Genomic DNA, 22,970 nt, shown 5'->3' with positions numbered 1-22,970 from the left:
AACTACATTAAAACAAACAAACAAACAAACAAACTTTGGGGAAAGGGATGTTATCTACCTTTTTGAGGTTTGTTTTTTTTTCCTTCAGCCCAATATCATTTATTATTCTTCATGCCCATATCAGCCCATATAATTTATTATTCTTCATAGAAAACATTTTTTTAAAGTGGAATAAAAATAAAAGGTTTTACTCTGGGGGGCAGAAAGAGAGAGGAAGAGAATACCCCCCGCCCCCTTGAAAACTGGATTCTATTCCATACTGCTAGCTACTTTGTAGGCCAGATTTTTTGCATGTTGTTATTTTTGTAAAACACACGATACTTTAGCCTCCATACATCCTGAAGGGTTTTGTATAAGTAAACCTAAATAATACAAATCACATACCATGAATGGCAAACTAGGCAACAAAAACATAGTATACTAGAAACCAGGACAAAATATTATTTAGAAGATACACTCTTCAAGCATGACTCTGGAGTAGCTTAACAGCTGTAACAGTAAAAGGACTCCAGGCATAAGCTATAGTAGCTCTCCCTAACCATCTGAACTAACGTCTATATTATGATTTCTTCGCAATGTGAAAGAAAAAAAGTCCTCTATACGGTGCTTCATGACAAATCACACGCCTTGTGAAGCTTCATGTTAGCAACCCTTTTAACTTCCAAAAAGTCCTCTTTTGTAGGTCATGCTCTCATTATCTTGCTCTGGGATCTGGTCTGATTAAATTATAGGAAATTACTAATACTTCACTTTGAACAGCCAGCTCCTCCTGGCTCTTCTTCTTCTTCTTTTTTTTTTTTCTAAACTTAATTCCTCCTACTCCTGCCTTCTTATATATGAAAAAGACAACAATCACCCTGTTACAAAGATTAAGTCATACTCTTTCTTCATCCATTTCAAAATTTAAAAGTAAAAATGCATTCTGGCTACATGTTCTTACATTTCCCATTCCACTGCTCTACCTACAGGTTTCCCTGTTTGGCCAACTAAAAAGTTCGTGGTTTTGTTCTAATAATCTTTTGCACCCCCACCCCCTCTAAAATCTAATTCGTAAGATCCTAAAGACTTAAATAGCTTAATGAGCACAACACTGGCTCTTTGGTAGTCCAATTTATACTCCAGTGTGATTTATTCATATTTTATACTATCAGACAACATTGCCATTGAATGGCTTTAGACATTGATCACTGAATGATTTTATACAAGTGACTTTTTCATCTAACGAAAAAAAATTAGCATAAGAATTTAAAGAGACAGAGACTTTATGTGTCGGAAAGAAACCCCATAAAGGAAGAAGGTATTTCTGAAAAGTCTATGACGACTTCACTGTCACAAGAAGCACAAAAGAAGAACAGTGTTTTCAGGTGGAGTAATGTGGCTGCTGTTCATTTGAGAGGTGCGTTACAGTACCACCAGGACAACCATGATGATAGCAATGAAATTATTAACCTAATCATACTAAGAATAATAATTTTCCCTACACGGATCCTGCTGTCGACAATGAGCTATATCACGATCCCTGCAGCAGTAAGAGGTTAAAAACAGTAAATAGAAAATATGTTAAAAATTTCCCTTTGTATATGCAATGTCTGCTAGTAAGGTAATAAACCCTATTAAAAGGGAAAGATTCCTGTTCCTAACAAAAGCCTTTTATCTTGGAGGCAACTCTCAAATGCCGAATGATAGTGAAGGCTCTTCTGACATTGGGAAGTCTTTTGAAAAACCCACCCAACACATCCTCTCTTGCTATCAGAGAGCATCAAATGAAGCAAGCTGCAGAAATAAAAAAGGAGGAAGCTCTAAATCACTCTTAATTTACTTGTTTGAAAGTACTTTCTTTACACTCTGATGATATAATCCAGCAATAAAAAACAATATAATAAAAAGCTTCACAGAGTTTAAGGGGGTTTTTTTACTGTACAGAAACAGCTGAACACTTCAACACGGTATCTGGAATATCTAACACTATACCTGACCATGAAAGCACGAAGACTTATGCCCCCTCGTTATCACATATCTAGCTTTTGCTATTGAAACTAATATTGTATCAATTCTGCATCTCCTTCTTTAACAAAATAAATCCAACAGAGAATACCACTGCAGTTTGTCCTACATTAAACACATTTTTCAGAAAGTAGTAGTAGTCCAAACTTCCCAATGTAGCATCTAATTCTGCCTGATTCTCCTCCAAATGCAAGCTTTGTATAAACAGTATTGTGGTATTCATTCACAAACTGCATTGCTTACAAGCCTCTGAGACAGAATCAAACCCCAAGGAGTATCGATTGCTACACTTAAGGCAATGTAGTGGTCTAGGTCTTAAACATTTACTTGAGTGCCTCAAAACTTCCCAAAACTTTTACTTTTCAGGCCAAACTCTTCCAAGTCACATTTGTGCAGTTCAGAGGAAACAGACTTTCAGGAATTCTCAGAAAAGAAAATAATAGTGTGAGGTAGAATGGAAAGTAAGGCAACAAGAAGAAGAAAAACAGAGTAAAATTGTATTTATACATATATTTTTTAAAGATTCTGATGCTAATTGAATAGATAAAAAAAAGAATATCTAAGTGCTGAAGTAGCTTAAGAGGGGAAAAAAAAGAAACCCTAACACAAACACACAAAGGAATGAGCAATATTCCTTTAAACATTCCAATGAAAATCAATTGACTTGTCCGAGTTAGTTGCATTCAAAAGTAATCATAAGACACATGTGCAGTGGGAAAATTTTTAACTTACGGCCCTAACTCTGTCATTGTAAACTGAGTCGACACTGCGGTAGTATTTAATTTGGGTATGAATGAGCCATTGTCTATCCAGGAACTCCTAGAGTCCTGTCCTCATTTGCTTATATCTTCAATTAAAAAGGATGCACTTTCTCTTGTATTTCACAGAGTGTGAGTGAAGACGTTCTGCTGGCATCTGTGACTAAACAGTTCCCAAAACCCGGCTTCCTTACACATGGGAACTCCACTAACAATAGTTAATATCGGAGCCTCAAAAGGCCCATCCACCTGACTGAACCCTGAGGTTCGTCCTGCTTTGAGCAGGGGGTTAGGCCAGACGACCTCCAAAGGACCCTTTCAAACTAAATTACATTGTAAACAACTCCAGTGACTGGAAGCTCAACCTTAACTCTGCCCTTTTAAGCAGATGCCACCAAAACACAGTACTATTGCATCTAATAATATCAATCCTTTTTTTTTTTTTTTTCCGTCAACAACTGAAGCGTCAGTATCCAGCAACTCCCTTGAAACTAAATTAAATTGTTGCAACAGCCTGATACATCTCTAGCAAACTCTTGTACAGAGAGCTTCTTCACCTCAGCAGGCATTTTAGCAGCGCAGTCTTCTCTCGTGAAATTACCTCTAAATTTACACAAGGGCTGTCCAATGAAGTCAAGGGACAGAAGTATAAAATCGGGGTCCTGGTCAGCAGCAGCTCTATACTGTCACTTCAAGCAGCGTGACAGCGTTCTTCAGGTGCCTTTCAGGGTACGTAACAATTTATAAGAAATGAGTTAAGGCCTAGGGATCCTGAGAACACAGCTTTCTACCTAAGCCATACTAGCGTCCACAGGACTTGCCAGACTAAGTTACATTTGCTCAGTTACATTGTAACACTGGTAAATTATTCTGTGTATCAACATCCTACTATTTATTTCCCAAACAATTGCAACAGAATCGAAAATATCACAGAGATATTCAGGAAGATGCTACATCATTTAGGTGCACTGGAGAGCATTTGTGTACCAGCAAGCAACCTGTAACATAACTTTGGAGTGAATCATAGCGTGATACCCACAACGGGGCAGAGTTAAGGTTGAATGCAGTGTTAGCCATCTTCTTTCTAGATGCGCATGGTGCACTTTGTATTCTTCTGCCATCATTAATACTTAAAAATGAAATACACACGCTGTTCCTCTAAGAAATGTATTGCTAAAACCAGCAGAAATTGTAGAATAAAAATGCATTTTACACTGAGTACCCATTAAAGCAACATGTTGCTAAAAAAAAAAAAAAAAATCACTATTTATAGCATTTGCACACTGAATGCAATGGATTCCAAGGCACTTTCTGAATCTCCAGGACTGCAGGCTAGAACAGGATTCCTGCAATTCTTCCTGAATTATCTAAAATATTATTATTATTGTCAAATAATAGCTTTTAATCCAAGGCAATCTAGTTGTAAAATAAATTAAAATAAATAAATCCCATTAAAAAGTAGCATTCGTGTGGGGCATACAGCATGTGCCTGTTTCACACATCAGGAAAAAAACTCCCATGAATTGAACTAAAAAATTAATCTGAAAGAACTGCAAATTAGGCCGTGCGTTTAAAAAAAAAAAAAAAAACAAAAAAAAACCAAAAAACAAACCACACACACACGCAAACAAACAAAAAAACAACAAAAAAAACAAAACAAATAACACAGGCACAACTCAGTTTGCACAATGAAGGCAATTGTTCCTCGGCCCAGAAAAAGCCGTGACTTCCCCCGGCGCGGGCGGTCAGGAGGTCGGGGCCGAGGGGAGCCTCCGGCGCAGCCCGGAGGCAGGGGCAGGCGAGAGCCCGGCGCCGGAGCCGAGCCCCCGCCGCCGCGCACGGGAGCGGCACGCCCGAGCGAGCTAAAATGGAGCCCAGGTTTGATGTCAGCCCGAGAGGCAGGCGGAGGGCAGCCGCACCGGGGCGGGGGCGAGGGCAAGGTCAGCCGCCGGGCCGGCCTCCGCGCCGGCCCCGGCAGCCCCTTTCCGCCTCCCCGCTCCCCCAGGGCTTCTGCCAGACCGGGGCGGCGGCGCCCGCCCCGTGCCCCCCCCGGAACGCCCCTCCACGGCCACGCAAGGCCCTGCGCGCCCGGGCTTGGCCCCTGCCCCCGCCCGCCGCGCCGGGGCCGGGGCGCTGCAGAGGCGGCCGCCGCGCTCCCGCCGCCTCCCCCGTGCCAGCCGCCGCTCTGCCCGGGGAATTAGCGCCGGAGCTGCCGGCTCGGCTCCTCCAGCGGGGGGACCGCGGCAGGGCTGCGCGGGGGCAAACGGCGAGGGGAGGGACAGGGAGGAGAAACCCCCCCCCCCGCCCCCCACCCCAGGCAAACCCCACCGCAACTCAAGCCCTCGATTCGACTCCGGCGGAAAGGAAAAGGAGAGAGAAATATTTGTGGGGCTGCAAGTGCCGCCCCCCCGCCCCGACACCCCCAGCCCCGGCCCGTCTGCCGGTGCTGGAAGGGCGGAGGGGGGGAAGCGGTGCCCCAGCCCCTTGGCCCGCAGAGCGGCGGGGGGGCACGGGCCGCGCTCCGCCCGCAGCGGCGGCGGCCCCCGGGCGGGGGCAGGGGCCGGGGCCGCCCCGGTGAACTCGCGGTGACCGAGCCCGGCTCCGGCACCGGCGGCTCAGCTCTCGCCCTGCCCCGAGCCCGGCGCGGAGGGGCGGCAGGCACGCTCCGAGCAGATGTGCCGGAGGCTGACAAATGACCCCTCCATCCACCCCCCGCTCTCCTTAAACCAACCCTGGGGCCAAGCAGGGGCAGGGTATTTTTAGGTCCCCTCCCCTCCGCCTCCCTCTCAATAGCTGCCGAGCGCTTAATGCGAGGAGAGGGGGGAGAGCGAGCGGGAGAAAAGTTAACTGTTTTGCAAAGAGGGGAGAAAATAGGCAGGGAGGGGGGAGGGAGCGAGAAGGCGCAGGGCAGGGTGAGCTGTGTCAGGGGATGTGTGTCTGCGTGCGAGTGTGCCTGCGCACGGGGTGCCCGCAGGCGGAGATCGGGATGCACTTTAGCCCTGTGCTCTGCTGCTCTCGTCTGGGGCAGCGCCGCCGAAGCCCGAGTCTCGCCTGGCTCGCCTGACCCTTCATTTCACTGCGGCCAGGAGGAGCCCCGAGCCCGCCGCCGCCGCCGCCTCTCCCTGCTCTGCAGGGACCTCGCCTGCCACGGTCTGCCTCCCCGCCGCCCCCTCCCCCGCCGGCGGCGGCCCGGGCCCCCTACGGGGGTGGCGGTGGGGTCGGTGCGGGGTGCCCCCGCCGCCGCCGGCGGCCCCCTCGGCGGCCGCTGCCAGCCTCCCCCCGCTCCCGGGCCGCCCAGCCCCGCCGCAACCTTTAGCCGGGGACGGACCTCTCGGCTGGTTCCGCACAAGACGCCAGCAGCCGCTTCCCCTCTCGCCGCCCTCCCCTCCGGTGCTAGCCCCCCTCCCCACCCCAATAAAACAGACCCCCCCTCCCTCCGGCCCCAAAGAGAAACCCACACCGCCCCCCCCCCCCAGCACAAATGCACAATCACGGGCGAGGGGAGGGAGAGGGAGGAAAGGGCGAGAGACGCGAAGAAAGAAGGGGGGAAAGGAGAGAGAGAGGAAAAATTAAAAGGGCACAAGGCTGTTCATCACCAACATGGCTGCCTTAGCTCAGACCTAAAAGAGGAATAACCCAGGCTGTGTCTTTGTCAGTTTCACCTCTGTAACCCTAAACTAATGCACGAAACGACGGAGGCGGCTGCAGAGGGGAAGGAGACGGGGAGAGGAGGAAGGAGAAAATGGCAAAAAGAGGGGGCACTTACGTGAAGAGAGGCGCTTGGGCTGCTCCTGCTTCCTCCTGGGCATTTTCCCCCTTTTTTCACATTCTCCTCCTTGGTTTAACGGGAGATCAAATAAGACCGGGAGGGGGGGGCACAGACAGGCACAAAGCCGGGGCCCCCGGGGGAGCTGCTAGCCGGGGCGGGTTTTCCCCTCTTCGCCGGGGGAAAGGGGGCTGAAGCCGGTTTTCCCGGAGCCACCGCGAAGGGCTCCCTCTCCCCTTCTCTCTTTCTTTTTCCTCTCCCCCCCCCCCACCCCCCCCCAACCCGGTCGTGCACCTGGCTTGTCCCCGGTCGCAGTATCCCTCAGCGGCCGGGGATGTGTTCCCGGCGGGCGAGCGGTCGCCGGGCGCCGTGCCGGGGCGAGGGCTGGCGCGGCGGTGGCGAGGGCTGCGCCCCGCGCGCCTCCCGGCCCCTAACTAACACTAACGCCGGGATCAAAGGGCAGCGGCGGCGGCGGCGGCGCTCACGGCGCGCCCGCGGGCGGGCAGCGGGAGGCAGCCAGGGACACACGGACACGCACACAACACACACACACCCCCCGGCGGGCGGGCACGGGCACCCGCACACACACGCGCGCACACACAGACACGACACACGCACGCCCGGGCAGAGCAAAGGGGACGGTGCCCCCGCCGCGCTGCGCCCCGGGCGCGGGCGGAGGATGCGCTGCCCCGCTCCCGCACCCGCTCCTAGTGCGCGCTTTTTTTTTTTTTTTTTTTTTTTTTTAAAAAAAGGGGGGGGGAATTTGTGAGTCTCGACCATTCGCACTGTAATTCCCTCATTTCTGGGGAGAAACAAAATAATAACAGCAACCCTTTTTAAATTAAGGCGGTTTGTCTTCCTGTGTTAGAAAAGAAAAATTGTAGCAGTGCAAAGCTAACCCCACAGAATTCCTTGGATATTCAGCTATTCCTTCACACAGCACAGGGCCCGGAGGGGCTTACTGGAACTGAACTTCGGGGGGGGGGGGGGGGAGGGTGATTAGATACAGCTCCCTCCGTGCCAAATTAAGCGTACAAAATCAGCAAGAAAGGAAGGTGGGTGAGTTAGTATGTGGATACACTGCTCCAGTATCAGGTTCTGACAATTTCTAGTGCAGGTTTTTGAAAGTGGAAAGAATGCAAGTAGCATGAACATCACAACTCCTTGAGAAGCGTGTATGTATGCGTGTGTGTGTGCGGAGGGGGGGAGGAAATCAAGATTAGGTCACCCCTAATGGTTGATTTAACTGCTACATGATACTCCTACAGTGCACACAGCAATCTGGACTTCTGAAATTTACTTTTTTTCCTGCTGTAATGCAGGTACATGAAGCTTTATCCTGAAGCAATTCCAGCGTGCATTATGAAGCTAGGATAGCAGTTTTCATTAACTGATACATACTTTCATTACTTCACAAATCACACAGCTTTCTTCAAAGACAGACAGGAAGGTGGGGAAAAAAAAAAAATAGAAGAGGGATTGGGTCTCACTCAAGCACAAAAGGTACTTCGTGAAAGAGAAGTGCTCTCTTTGTGACTTGCAGTCATTTGGATAAAAGTTCACACAGAGGTTGTTAATGATTTAAACTCTAAAACCTGTTACTACAATTGAAGTAAAATGGTTTGAAGCACGGTTGTTTCATATAGCGCTCTCTTTGTGTAAGGAAACTTTGAACTTGGCAGAATACATAATCAAAATCATGAGTCAGATGTTGCAAAAATAATAATAAAAAAAGCATTATTCTAGCATGTATACCTGTTACTTTTTTTGCTTTTGACAACCTGACTCATCATTTTATCACATCCTTTTTTAACCTACCTTCAAAATACTTTCAATTTTTTCTTTAAATAAACAGCTGTCTAGGAAAACACAAAACAGCAGATTTGCAACCTCAATCTTTTAAACGGTCAACTTATACTCTTAATCACCTCAAGTTAGAATGGTTTCAAATAATATTATACCCATTTTACAGCCACTATTATCTTCTCTACAGGAAAAAACGAAACTAAAGAAGATTTAAAAGATAATATATATGAGAATCTCGGCTTCACTAGCATGCATGTGCAATTCTGAGTTTTAAAAGCACATGTACAGTGTACAATTATACTGAGACAAAATAGACCCGTCCTGACTTCAGCTAGTTTATCATCTCACAATACAGCTAAAATAATTCATTTTCATGGAGAGATTTACTTATTTTTAATCCAGAAGTAAAAACCAAAGTGTGTAACTGACAGAAACAGGGCTAGAGGTGAATCAAAACATCTACCTTACACTTACTCATCATCAAGAGTACCAGAGTCAGAATCCCCTCTGAATATTTAGGTCCTGTATTTTCCTTCAGTTCTCCAGATTATGCTGGTTTTGGAGATTTGTACAGCATTAGTAATGATAACCAAAAATATCAGAGGCATTCTTCACTCTTGCTCAGAAACCTCAATTTTTATGTGCCTGCGACTAGCAACAGAACTTTGTTCACTAGTAAGAGTTGCAGTGCTAAACCCTTCTTAATTATTTTTTAAATACACTCTAATGGCAGTTGTGTTGAACTAAGCCAGCTTTGTGAGCAGCGGCTTTCTGTCCGTCTGAATGATCCTATCTGTGCAGGAGGCCGCAAAGTTGCCATTTCAGAAAGGGAAAGAGTACTGGCTCTGTGCTATGATCCACCACTGCCGTGGCAGCCCTTCTTCAGGTGCTCTAGGAGAAGGGGATACAGGAAATACCACGTTCTGCATCATCACTCCTTCCACCCTCTATTCTTCATGCATTTCTGGCATAAATTAATGTTGACATTGTCAGCATTAATTTACAATATGCTGTGTGGTATTTTTTTCCCCTCCATCACTTGAAACCCCCTTTAGGGGAGTTGAGGTGGCTGCAGCAAAGACGCTGCAGGAACACAGCTCTTTGAAAGGGCCATGGGGACTGGCAGCCAATAGAGCAGCACTAAATCACTCTGAGGGTGACCTTGGCTTTGACAGACACCCCAACAGTTTGCCTAAGAGTTTAGTGGGCCAAGCCTTAAGCCTGTTCTGAGGTGAAAGAAATCCCAATGGTTCAATGAATTCTCAGGGAGAAACTTTATATAGACTCTAGCTTTGAAGAGTTTCTAATTCCACGCCTGGAAATACTCTGTATGGGAACAACTTGGTTCTTCGTATCTATCCTGGCTAATTGCATTACTCCACATATTGTCCTAGCCAATAGATCATATCCAGCCATCTCATTGAAATCAAAGACACATCAGTCCTAACTTTACATTCTTTTATACGTTGGCTTAAGGAAGATGACTAAGGGTATAATGCCATTTTAAAAATAATCTTCCATTATATGTTTTGTGGTATAGTAGGAAAAAGAATGAAGTCAGCTGACCATACTTTTGAACATTTCTAGTCCAAACACAAGAAAATAGTTGCAAGGCTTCCACAGATAACATAATATAAATAATGCATTGCTTCTGCAGGTCCTGCTATTAATAAGTAATGATTGTATGGCACCTTCCAAACACCAAACCTAGTTACACATATGAATTAAGTTCAGCCTCAGAAACCTCTTTTGAACAAAGTAAATATTTTCTTCACTTACACATGAGAAAAATGAAACAAATTGAGTAAATAAGATTTTACACGGTAATAAATGATGTAACATTCTTAAAACCTTTGCAGGGTGTCTAGCATCCAAACTATCTCTTATTTAATGTAACAAATACTTGAAAAGGTTGCTAAACAGAAACTTAAAAATTAGCTGACATCCTTGCTGTATTCTTTGAAACTTTAAAGAGTTCTGTTCCCAAGCTCAGATTTTTTTTTTTAAGTGTACTGAGTGGAAAAACAGGACCATTTTAACCAGTTCTTGGGCCCCAAACTGAACTATGGTATTAGGCCACCTCTGCCTACCAAAATAACGGTCACGTCAGCCGTGTGTCCCTGAGCATGCAGAGGAGAGCTATTCAGGCTCCACCAGCTCTCTTTAATGGCTCTCCTATCTTTAGACTAATTTCCTATTGAACATAGAAGATATTTGCCTATAGCCTCTGTATCTTCAATATCTAACATGAAGCACACTGTTTTTCATCAAAATTACCCTCTTTCTCCACATGTCTGGGAGGGATACCCTCAACGGCCTAAACTCCTCCTCTTTTCTATTTTAATTGATGTCAATATTTCTACGCTCAGCAGCAACTATGAATCAATCCTGCAAACAAGATTTGATTTCAAACTTCTCTTTGCTCTAAAGCGTTTAAGAGGTAAACACCAGGGGATGAACAAATCCATAGGATAACAGCTCATGGATACCATCGTCCATGTTTGCAAATGCTCTGTGAACAAATAACATTAAGTAATGGATTTGTAATAATAATAAATAATGACAAGTTAGTGAGTGGCGAGGCCACCAACCAGTTTCACAAAGGCTAATACAAAATGATCAGAAGTCATTACTATCTGATGATTGTTACCTTGGGACAGATAACAAACAAAGTGGGAGGTGGAGTTGCATAACCAGTGGCTCTTAAACAACAGACAGGCTTTAGCTTTTGTAAAAGGCAACCAAGTTCTCCTTCCCCAAAGTTTTTAACCTCTTCTTTCTTAAAATGAAAGGAAAATGAAAGGGCCACAGTCAGTGAACTGTCACAGCAACCTAGACAAGAACTCTTTTAGCAACCCTTGAAATCACTGGCAATGCCCTCCCGACTCTTTAGCTGCCTATGCCATGCTTGTGAACAGAGAGCATATTGAATGGGGAATGTTCTTCAAGACCAAGATTCTAATGAATTCTGCTACAACTTTGCAGCCTCAGAGTGGAGAGGCATCAAGGAGGAGGAGTGCAATATATCCTGCATCTCTTAGCTAAACCACAATTGGTTTTCTCAGAATCTTGTCTAAATCCTGGCAAACAAACTAGACATAATCATGTTATAATAATTTCAACACAATGATTCCAGTTGAAATGCAAATTTAACATGTTAATACTTCTTCGGAAGAACCGTGGTGTTTATATTTTTCAGCTGTTAATACAGCACACTGCCTAGGAAAGGTGATATAGCTCCTAATTTCAATTAAAAAAAAAAATCAATACTTAAAGCTGCTGGCCTTAAACCCATGCTGATATATAATCCTAGATTTTGCAGGCCAGAAATACATTGTTTATAGGTCTGGAGAGGGATTACATTAGTGTCCACATCTTTTTGTTGCCACTCAAATACTATGGGATGTTTCTTCAGATTTAGCAAGGAGGTCTTGTGATTCTTATCTTACCATAAGTGCAGCTGGCTTTTCAATTCTGTAATTCACTATACCACCTCTTCACACCCCTTTTCTGTAAGCACATTTTGCAAAAAAACCTCACTTGAGCCTATGACTATTAGACTTAAGTCTACAGATACTTGAAAGGCAGAATTTCTCCCCCAAATGTGAGCTAGCAACATCTTACCCAGTGCAGATTAAATATAGAAAAAATAAATTAATATTTTACAACATAAAATACTAAGCAACTTCTGAACTGATGAGAAGAATTTGTTTAGTCAACTGGGGACTGGAACACTTAGCTCAGGGCTATTACGGTTACAAACGTGGAAATAAAAAAGGATAAATATCTGCTACAATCCTGATCTTTTTGTACCGTTTTCTGTTCTCCATTTAAATGCATTGAAATCAATAACTTTACCCCATCCCAAGAATGGTTCAAGTTAAATCAGAGTGAGACCCAGAGCACTCCCTCTGTCATTTTGCTTCCGCTTAACATTTTGTTAGTCACTGGTTAATTGAAGGTTTAGGCATATGCTCATTAGCAAACACCTGCCATGGTTTAAGACATTACCACCCTCCTGGAGAAGCTAACTGCTTCCACCCCCAAACTGGCAAAACAGAATGCATTTGGCCTCCTCATCTGCTTCAGTGTGAAGTCTTGCAGCTTAGTTAAGTAGCAAGGCAATAGCATTTTAAGTCACAGCTGTTTCCTAAATGAAAGTGTGTCTAAGTTTTTAAACACCTTGTTACGTATACATTGAGAGGCAGAGTCTCTGCTGCACCAGCAAGGTGGCAAATTCCTCAGGGAAATCAGTTTCGGTTTCTCAATTCACTAGCTAGTTTTCTGTTAAAACACTAGAGTAATAGCGAGACTGCTCTGGACCCCAAGAACTGGCAAGATCCCAGAGAGCTCATCTACCATCTAGGACTGTGCATTTACCAAACTCATCTCTCTGACATAGCACCTTACCAGAAATGCAGCAGGAGAAAAGCAGGCACAGAAGCGGACATTAGCAGTATCGATGCCAACTACGCCCTCTTCGCAACACATTAACAGCTTAAAGAAGGGGGAGATAGAATAGAAGGGCAATTGGGAGACAAGAAAACATGTTATGTTCCCAGGGGAAGGAAACACATTAAGGTAAGGGAGAGGAGGAGTACGTGGAGATCAAGCTTCTAGCAGACTTCACCTGCCTGGTGTAATGAATTTCACATGGCATTCAGCTATCCTTCACCATGCTGCATGTCCTCAGTAATCAGCCCTCACCTACTGGCAGGCAGAAGGGTTTGGGCTGCAAGTCAGCCTGCTGTCACCGCTGCCTGCTGAGCATGAAGTCATGTGGCCAGTCCCCTCCTGTAGGGAATATCTTCTTGCATTGGCACTTCCCCATCGTACCGAACAGCACGGAGGAAAAGGTTATTTGTCTTTTCAGATACTAGGAATAAAGTACAGTCTCCTCAACCCCTGCTGACACAGTTTGAGGAAAATAGTCTTTCTAGTCCTTGCTTTTCAGCAATGGTAAGGCCATCCATTGTTTTCAAGTTTGTAGTTTACAGTAAGATGCAAATTATTTGTCCATAAGAAGTAGAATCACAGAACCATAGATTCATTTAGGTTGGAAAAGACCCTTAAGATCATCAAGTCCAACCATTAAGCCCTGCCAAGTCCACCACTAAACCATGTCCCTAAGCATCACGTCTACACCTCTTTTAAATACCTCCAGGGATGGTGACTCAACCACTTCCCTGGGCAGCCTGTTCCGGTGCTTGACAATCCTAATAACAGTGAAAAATCACACACAAAGTAGCACAAAACTTCATGAGTAGGAAGAAAGGAGAAGAGGTAATGCCTGGAGGGAAGCACTTTACATTTCCACACCAAAAAGCCGAGGGACGCACCCTCAACAAGAAAGCTGAGTGCACTCTCAACAAGTTTGCCGATGATATAAAACTGGAAAGAGTGGCTGATACACCAGATGGTTGTGCCACCTTTCAGAAGTACTACCTTGGCAGGCTGGAGAAGTGGGCAGAAAGGAATCTCATGAAGTTCAAAAGGGGAAACGCAAAGTCCTGCATCTAGGGAGGAATAACGCCAGGCATCATCACATCCTGGGGGCCTACCAGCTGGAAAGCAGCTTTGCCAAGAAGTACCTTGGGATCCTGGTAGACCACAAGCTGACCACAGGCCTGCGATGCACCCTCTCAGCCAAGAAGGCTAACATTAGGAAGATTGTTGCCAGCAGGTCTAGGCAGGTGATCCTGCACCTCTAGTCTCACCTGCTGGTGAGGCTGCATCTGGGCTGCTGCATCTCATTCAGTGCTCCCTGATACAAGAAAGGTCTGGACTTACTGGAGCAAGTCCAGCACAGGGTCACAAAGATGATTAAGGGACTGGAGCATCTGTCATATGAGGAGAGGCTGAAAAAGCTGAGACTGTCTAGCCTGGAGAAGAGAAGGCTCGGGGTGATTTTACCTGTTTGTACAAATGTCTGATGGGCGGGAATGAAGTTGAAGGAGTCAGACTCTCCTCAGTAGTGCCCGTTGACAGGATAAGAGGCAATGGGCATAAATAACAAACACAACCAAAAAAACCAAGAGAAAATTCCATCTGAACACAAGAAAACTATTTTTTAGTGTTAGGATGGTCAAACACTGGCACAGGTTGCCCAAAGAGACTGCCTGAACAACCAACTCTAGCTGATGCTGTTTGAGCAGTGAGGTTGGACTAGATGATCTCAAGAAGACCCTTCCAATCTAAATGGTCCTGTGAAAGTATTGTAACGTGAACATCTACTGTTTCCTAAACATGGTATTCACGTCTGGTTTTATGGAAGTAGTTTACAGAATACAAATATTCCACTCTGCTTTTTTAGCTACTAGGACTCTTCACTGAAGACACCCTTATAATATCCAGAATTCTTTAATGTCCAAATACTTATTTTTAAAATTCCTACTGGTTTATGAGCTACTTCCTAACAGAAAACATTCACCAATCATTCCAAAAGCATGGCTGGTGTTTTACTCCCTCACTCTTCTTCCCTTAATATGGTTCCTACCCTGAAGATTTTACAAACTAAATGAAGCTGTAAGATAACTGCAGAGCAGGTAGAAGAGTGACTGTATTTTTAACCCCTCTAAAATGCATGCAGTGGAAGTTTGCTGTCTTTTTTCTTAGACTTAGACTTTTCTTAGACATTTGCAAAGCATCATTTCCTCCACCTTTCAGTTGGGGACATGCACTCTGCCTCTAAGCAGCACATGGTAACTCACTAACAAAGCTAGATGTAGAATTTTAAGGCTGCTGTTCCCAGCAAACCATTATCACCAATGCATACCTGACGTGCAGGTGACATGGCCACAGGATTTAATTGCTTTTCTTGCTAACCTGCACCCATGCTTCCTTTGTGCAATTCTCTTCTTTTACCAGTATGCATACAGCTTATTTGTATATCCCCTCATATATGTTGGCTGCTTGCCCTAAAGGTTCCTATTTCATGGAAGTAAAATTCATGAGGTACCCACATAATTTGACTTCTTGTTACTCTCATTCTCATTTAGATTTTGGGACAGATACAGATACTGCTGTACACTGAGAAACACCCGTTGATTCCAGCAGCGTTGTTCAAGACCTAAGGCGCTCAACACTGCATAGAGGTCATGGTGGCTCCAGGCAGAGCGCCGCATGCTCCTGCCTGCAGAGGGAGTAACGGTCCCATGCAGCATGCTCTCGCACACCTCTTTCCCCCCAACTGGAGCAACAAACAAACAAGATGAAGGAGTTGTGGGGCAGGGGTTTTGCCCCTCTGTATGCTTCCTTCCTCGAGAAGCAACTGTATGAATGAAGAATTGAGGGTCTGAAAATGGAAGAATATAGTAGAAAGCATTTGAGTGAATCTGTTTTTCCTTTTGTATATGTCCCACAAAATACCCCACATTTTTGTATTAAAGAAGAAAGTGGGGAAGAGAGAAGCCAAAGTGTTCTCCAAATAAAGTGAGGAGTACTTTTTCCATATTTCCTACACGAGGAGGATTTTGCACGAGCTAAATCGATGGAAGCTGGCAGGAGCCTGAACAGTAAGTATTCCCTGCCTGGCCAGAGAAGGTACAGATCTCCCACTTAGTCTTGTGAAGGTCATCAAGCAGAGGATAAAAGGGAAGAATCAAAGCGAATGACTATTAAGAGAAGAGGTCCAGCAAGGCAGTTGACTTGTGCAAGTCCTATCAGATTTAAGATATTTTTGTTGGGTTTTCGTGGAAATTTTTATTATATTTGGGAAGTTTTATTCATTCCAGTGTATTGAATGGCAACTAATGAGAAAACAAGTAAGCCTTTTTGGTCTCAATAACCATTAAGTTAGGTGGCCTCTACCCCAAAGTGCCAAGAACAGTGGCCATCAGAAGGAAAACATTTTGGCTGCCTCATGAACCCCACAAGAGCTGTATCAAGTCAACTCAGGAGGGAGGTGCTGCGATGCTTTCATTTACATGGGGGAAAAAAGCAAAATCAGTGGCTTTTAAATCGTCAGCTGAGTAGCAAAACAATTGGGAAGTGGGCCAAGAAGGTACTCAAGTGCAGCTTTCCAAGAGAAAACAGCATTGGAGAAGGTACCACAGTGGAGCTGAGATTAGGAAGAAACAGTGTGGAATGTCTTTCTGATCTTCTAGTGTAAAAAAAGAAAGTCTGCTCAGTGGAGAAGAGTAATGCAGAAAATATGACAGGAACTCTCCTGTTCAGGGCTTATCAGCTTTGTATGATTCATACAACCCTCCAGTCCCCACAGCTGTGATACCACGTCAGACATAATTACTTCTGCTGCCCAACTGGGTATGCTAATCAAAGAAGCTGGGTCAAGTCTGACCCCCACCTACTTCCCTCCCTTCCATGGCTTTTAATCAACTTATTAAAAATGTTCAGAGCTCATCACACTCTTCACTGGAGGATATAAAAATATGAAGACTGTCATCCTCCATTGCTGACATTGTTGGAGATCTTCACAACACGTGGTCTTTTACCAAAGGTCCTGCTTTATGCTCTCAGTGCCTATGTATTATTAAAAAGAATAAAGTCCAACAAGTTACCTGGAGCTAGGTACTCCGCGTTCCAAAATACAAAACAAAAAAAGAAAAACAAAAGTAAAGCATCACCCACAAACCACCCAAAAACCCCCAGAAGATGCTAAAAAGATGAGGGCATTTTAGGTTGCAGGGAAAGTCTTAACACTTTCCGGCTTGACAGCTCAAACATTTCAGCTGACTGAAATTGTCACCCCATCATGTAAGAGAGAATATCTAATTTACAAACCCTTTAAGCTTAGGGGCCCTCTTTCTTCCTCAAGTTACCTCTGAACTGCTGCCTCATCCCGTTCTTCACTCCTCCCTGTTTCTCCCATTTTATCTTTACAACTGAGGCACATCCCTCCCCTTCATCCTGCCCCAGAACATTCTTCTAACCTACATGAACACCTAAACTTTATATTCTTCCTCTGATCAACCGTCCTATCTAATTCAAAGCTTCTAGCTTAATTTGTTGCTAAAAATCAACTGTCGTTACCAAACTCTTTCCCATCTCCAAATTGCTGTGCCTTCAACAACTTCCTGTAGTATCAAGACTTCTCTGTGTCCAGTGTCTTTCAAAATGGGCTGCCTATACTTTTCAAACTGACCTCCTCTGACAAATTGCTCATCTCCAGGCCCTGTTAGTCTCCCATTATCTCAGTGACACTGTCCTCAGCGAGGCTTCCCATACTACTGCGTGTCTTACCCTGTTTAGCTGCTCCTTGTACACCCGAGCCTCGGGTTTTTACTAGCACAGTAAAGCCATCTTATATACAAAGTGGTAACGTGATTTTGCCGCATAGTTGGGAAGGAAAAAAAAATACTAAAGAAACCTTAAGGGCCTTTAGAGCTCTGTCCTAAGGGACTGTACCTCCTCAGACCCCAGACTGAGGCAGCTATGCTAGCAGACACTTGGACTGAAGGTGCTTCTTTCTTGGCCCACACCCAAGAGGCAGGCAGCTCTTCAGGCCTTGCTCACCTGTCCTTTAAGACAGGCAACATCCTAACTCCTATATTCAGAATCCTTTTCACAAAACAGAGAAAGTCTGCTGAGGGAAAAGGTGTGTCAATATACAGAGGATGACAAAGTCACAAATGCAGAAAGATTAGGTTGCAGGCCAATACTTGTTTCCTAGTGATAAGGTTAAGAATACTGAAGATAAGACAGTGACTTATTTATGGGTGCAGGAGTAAAAATCCTGCACGAATTTAAGTGATTTTTACATCTTACTAAGCAAGGACAAGCTCCTGATTCAATCAGCCCAAGACACGGCTGCCTTTTGAAACCCACCGCACCTTTCTGATGCATTTGAACAGAAGGAAACCAGCATCAGGTGAGAAAAGACATCAGTACCGACTCTTGCAAAGCGCTCTTTTGGCTCTGCGGGTCTCTTTCCAGAGGTCTGCGGGGAGCCCTTCTGGCACGGCAGCCTCCTGCCTTTGCCTTTAAGAGCGGGGCAGCGGGCTCCCCTCTCCCCTCCGCTCCGCTCCCCTGCCCGGCCGGCGGGCCGCGCTCTGGGCATGCTCGGCGGGGCCGGGCCGGCCGCCGGGCCGCAGCGGGGCGCTGGCGGCCTGGCCTCCGCTGCCCTGCCCTGCCCTACCCTGGCGCGGGGGCCCCGCCGCCGGCTTGGGTCTGCGGGGGTGGGGAGTGGCCGGTGGCGGCGGGAGCTGCGAGCCACCGGCGGGGCACCGTTCCGGGCGCCTCCCGAGCGCGGCCCGGCCCCGGTACGCGCCGCGTTGAAGCGGGTGCCCTCCCGGCCCGGCAGAGCTACACCAACGCCGCCTTCGGACGGGGACGTCGAGGGGATCCCCGAAGGGGGCAGCGCATCGCCTCGCCTCATGAGCGGGCACAACAGGCAGCCTTTTCAGAAAGGAGCGAAGGATGTGCCCCGCTGTGCTGCGATGTTAGAGGCTGTTGGGGCGATTCCGGCCCTAACGTTAGCTTTCCTTGCCTCTGTTTTCCTCCCCGATTCTTACAGAGTGATTCTTCACGTGGTTTTGGGGGACCCGCGCTACACCCAAAGGAAATGTTTAGTTTCCTTTATGTTAAAAAAAGTACCGTTAAAAAAAACCCAAGTTCTCTGGAAACACATGCAACAGTCTGTTACATCACTATTTCTGCTCCTTAAATGTGCTGAATCACTAAAAATTAGATGATTAAAGCAAAATTTCAGGCAGGCCTTTAGCTACCATGCTATGGAAACTGTAGTCATGTCAGCTTTTGAGTAAATTAACACAAGAATTCAGGGAAAAGAAAAAAAACCAGCTCAGAAGAATTCATCAATGCCATCTTAAAAATAGCCCAAGCTAGCTGGTAGTTTATTTGTGTGGCTCAATTTGTGCCTTACCATGTGCTCAAAGATGCTCTGTTTAGCTGCCAACTTTTTCCTTTAGCTTAATTAAAACTACAACATGCGTAGCAATGTTTTAAAAAACCCAACATAGTAGAACAGCACGTCCACCTGCACGTTCAAAGTCTCTCCACATACTCTACTAGATTCTTGGTGAACCAAAGCTTAACACCCCCCCACCTCACGAGCTTCCCCAGTCCGATATCATGGAAGATCTGCCATTGGACTTGAGCAGTGGCTTTCACTTGGGCCATTTTCACGTGGGTTTAGCTGTGGAACTGCTCGTTATTAATGCAGAAGATGTGAGTTAACACAGAAGATGCGAATGAGACTCTAGAGGGGTTATGAATTTCACCCCTTAATCTCAAACTAGTCAAATGTGTAAATGCTAACGCTGTTAACCATTGAACTGCCAAAAAAGTTTTCTGGTACTCCAATTTCTATGCCAAACCTTTCTTCAGAAGGCGTTCATGAATGTTACTACCTACCAGGAAAGCACAGAGAGCAACTGCTGCTAAAATGCACACACTCCATAGCAGCGTCGGAGAAAGAATTAGACGCAAAAATTAGGATATAGATAATCCCACATGGTAAGTTACTGTGGCTTAGTAAATTGCTGCTCATCAGCTGAGCTTCCCTAACTGCTCTTGCACACCCTCTTAGACTGTTACAATGGCAAGTACAATGTGTTAGACTAAAATACCTTTGTTTCACTTCAAATGTGCCAGGGATGAGAAAAGCACGCAGCCAGCTACCTCATTATGCCATTGTCACTCAATAGCCTGCGATAGTCAGTACAATCCTAAACCAGTGGGTTTTTAAAGTTCCGTATTGGAGGACGCATACTGGAAATAAAGGAGTCACTCTGAATGTGCCAACTCATCCTGGATTCAAAGAGACAAGTTTTCAGTTGTCATTACTTACCTTTTTCAGTTCTACCATTTTTATTATCTTGTTGATGACCAATTATTGAACATCTACAAAACTGCTACTTTTACCACTGAAAACAGGGAGCGATTTCCTCAGATCTGCACCTTCTACTTCTTCATTTGATTTTATTAAGTTGGTCATAGCAATACCATTGCTGATGCAGTCACGTTTGAATGTGAGAAAAAGCATCACACAATGCACAAATACAGAAAAATTGGTTTAAAAAATGGGCCTTTTTGTAGTCTCACCTCTAGGGCAGAATCCAGAATTGTGTTAGGCTACTGAGGTCCCTACATAGCTCACGACTGTAGGTGCCTCAGAACCAGATCTGTGACCAACCAACACTGAGAAGCTCCCTAGGGCTCGTAGAAAATGGATTTTACTCTTACTAGTTTTTTATGCATTTTCCCCAACAAGTTTCCCCATCCTACATAGCCAAATATCAGGTAATATAGGCACACTTTATAAAGTGTAAGTTATGGGCTGGAAACAGTTCCTTCAAGAAAGAAACTGAACTTAGCTCACCCATATCCTGGAGTTCACAAACCAGCGGTCTGCAGTATGAAAGACTGTATGTCATCAACTCTTCTTTTAGCTTCTTTCCTTCTCCTCCTCTCTTTTGATCTGAAAGAAAACAGTAGCAACCAATGGCTTTTCTGAGCAGCCCAATTGCTTACCACTGCCTCCATCAATGGAGGCTGGTGGACATGTTCTTGGTTCAGATCAGGCTAAACTACAATCACTGGTGAAACTGCGTACCATGGTTCAGTTTCGGTTTGAATCTGGAAAACTTTTAACAATGAAAGCTAAGTTTAGGTGCTTCCAGAGCTAGATAGCAGCTGAGGCTTTTTTCCCTAATCGCAGTCTTAAATGTAGGTAAGGTTTAAGTTGGGGGGGAAGAAGGCTGGGTAGGTTTGGGTTTTTTGGTTTGTTTTTTTTTTTGGAACAAATGTTGAACACTAGCCCCTGAACATGGTCTGGGCAGATAGAACTGTGGGGTAACTCATTGTATCTTCCCCACCACCACTTTCAATAGTTCAGTTTATTTCTGTAGAAGAGAAATAGTAATAATCTTTCCTGGGTGTTTGATGGAAACATCTTGTAAAAATATAGGACAAATGCTAAGGAGCTGAAACAACAGGATTGTGCTGTCAGTCTGTCTCAGACTGCATCTTCACTGCAGGGAAGTTCTCCTAGTCACCAGTCTCTCTGCCCCTCCATGCATCAGAGTTTCCTTCTGATGGAAACCATGCAGGCCAGAAGACAATGCATTCCAGCTGTCATTCCCACACAGACTCAGGTGGCAATCAGGCTGCTTATCCAGTGACCAAGACTTACAGGTGCAGCTGATCAAAGTATTATTTTTCCTCTCCTTTTGTGGAACACCTCAACATTTTTTTTTTTTTTTTCAGGAGTGGGTGTTAGGGAAAAATGTGGATCAAATCCTGATATTAAAATCCTACCAAGTATGTTCCTGTTCTGCTTTAGAGGATGGGCCAACTAGCCAGTACATATATAACTTGGTTTGGGGTATTCAGCTGGTCAGCTAAGTCAACACTGCTAGAGAAAACTGACTTCTGATAAATCAACAATCCTCTGCACACTTTTCCCAAACAGTATTTTTTTCCAAATGAGAAACAGCTTTTCCTCAGACTTCTTAATAGGCATGACCTCAAATTTTAACAGTTTCTTTTCAATTGTCCTGATGAAGCCATCAGTTCTGTGAACTTGTTTTCTAGGCTCATATATCTCTTACTGACTATCACAGCTCTCTGGAGACCAGCTAAACTGGAAAGAGAAGAGAGCCATTCTGCAAAAAAAAAAATCTCCCCAAGAAGTATCTATAAACAGAAACGGCTATCATGTCAACATGAGACGAGAATGACTGTATTACCGCTGACATAGTACCGGCATTTTACAGAAAGACCCTTTTCTGCTACAAGTTCCTCTTTTTTTTTTTTTTTTTTTTTTTTTTTTTGTAAAATGAGGTTTTTCTGCTGTACCTGAGTACATAGCCACAAATATTTTATGCAGTTATTTAACACACTTAGATCAGTGAGCAGTGCCTGAGGGCCTGAAGAGGAAAGAACTCACCATTCAGTTGCTCAAATAGTCCTTCCATGCATCCATCCTCATCAGCCAAATCCTACTTTTTAAGTCACGCATTTTAAAAGCAAGTAGCATTTATGAGCCCTGCTTCCCATGCTGAAAAGCTGGGAGAGGGAAGGAACCAGCTTCTATCAGTGACAAAGAAACCCCAGAAGTCAACAGTTCAGCTCTAAGCAGCAGCACAACTGTTGCACATTTGCCATAATTACTAATTACAGTGGAATCCTGGTCCCAATTCAATCAATAACAAAATCCTCACTGATCTGCTCATAGCCGGGGTTTTGCTTGTAGAGGCTCAGGATTCTAGCTCTCATGAACCACAGCAAATTGTTCCAAGGCTTGAGCCACTTTACTGCCCCCAACGGCTCTTTCCATCCCTTTGCCAGAAGTCAATTTTCCCATGACAGAGTCAGCAGAATTAATCATATACCTTCACCTTAGCCACTGCATTTTGCAGTCCAGGTGTTAAGACACAGTCAGGAAAACTCAGCCAGCTGCTCCTGATCCAGATTAAGTGGTTGCTGACCCATTTCTGATGCCCTGGCACCCCCTCTTTCTGCTTCTGTTCTGTTGATTTCACTTTCTGCCTTACCATTTTCCAGTTCAGATTTGCAATCTTATTGTTTTAGGTGCTTTTTTTCTATTTTAAAAAGTACAAAACATAGTGTGATATGCTAAGCTTTTGCTGGGGACTGTGCTGTGTAGATAGCAGCCTGTACCAGAGGAATACAGGTAAGCTGTCAGAGGTTGT

General features: G+C 44.9%; 1 protein-coding gene across 8 annotated transcripts in view; it reads right to left on the bottom strand.

Moving 5' to 3' along the window:
* The window catches only part of ZNF827 (zinc finger protein 827), a 121,890-nt gene extending 99,598 nt beyond the window's left edge, over positions 1–22,292 (bottom strand). For 7 of the 8 annotated variants that reach the window (XR_015699583.1, XR_015699581.1, XR_015699582.1 and 4 more), the window contains exons 1-2: positions 22,205–22,292; positions 20,636–20,734 (exon numbers count right to left, since the gene is read on the bottom strand). Coding sequence is in view for 5 of the 8 variants with exons in the window: in XM_087735963.1 (XP_087592089.1) it covers positions 20,636–20,734; positions 22,205–22,232 (127 nt within the window). In the remaining 3 variants the exon portion in view is untranslated. Of the gene's footprint in view, positions 1–6,528; positions 6,939–20,635; positions 20,735–22,204 lie in introns of those variants that run through there. The other variant, XM_087735965.1, reaches the window with a different exon arrangement.
* Between the last annotated feature and the right edge of the window lie 678 nt (positions 22,293–22,970).

This window comes from Nipponia nippon, unplaced genomic scaffold, assembly GCF_047370975.1.
Source record: "Nipponia nippon isolate SJK-2023a ecotype South Korea unplaced genomic scaffold, ASM4737097v1 scaffold_6, whole genome shotgun sequence".
NCBI lineage: Eukaryota > Metazoa > Chordata > Aves > Pelecaniformes > Threskiornithidae > Nipponia > Nipponia nippon.
The sequence above is the reverse complement of the archived record's forward strand: the minus strand, read 5'-3'. Positions and strand labels throughout refer to the sequence as shown.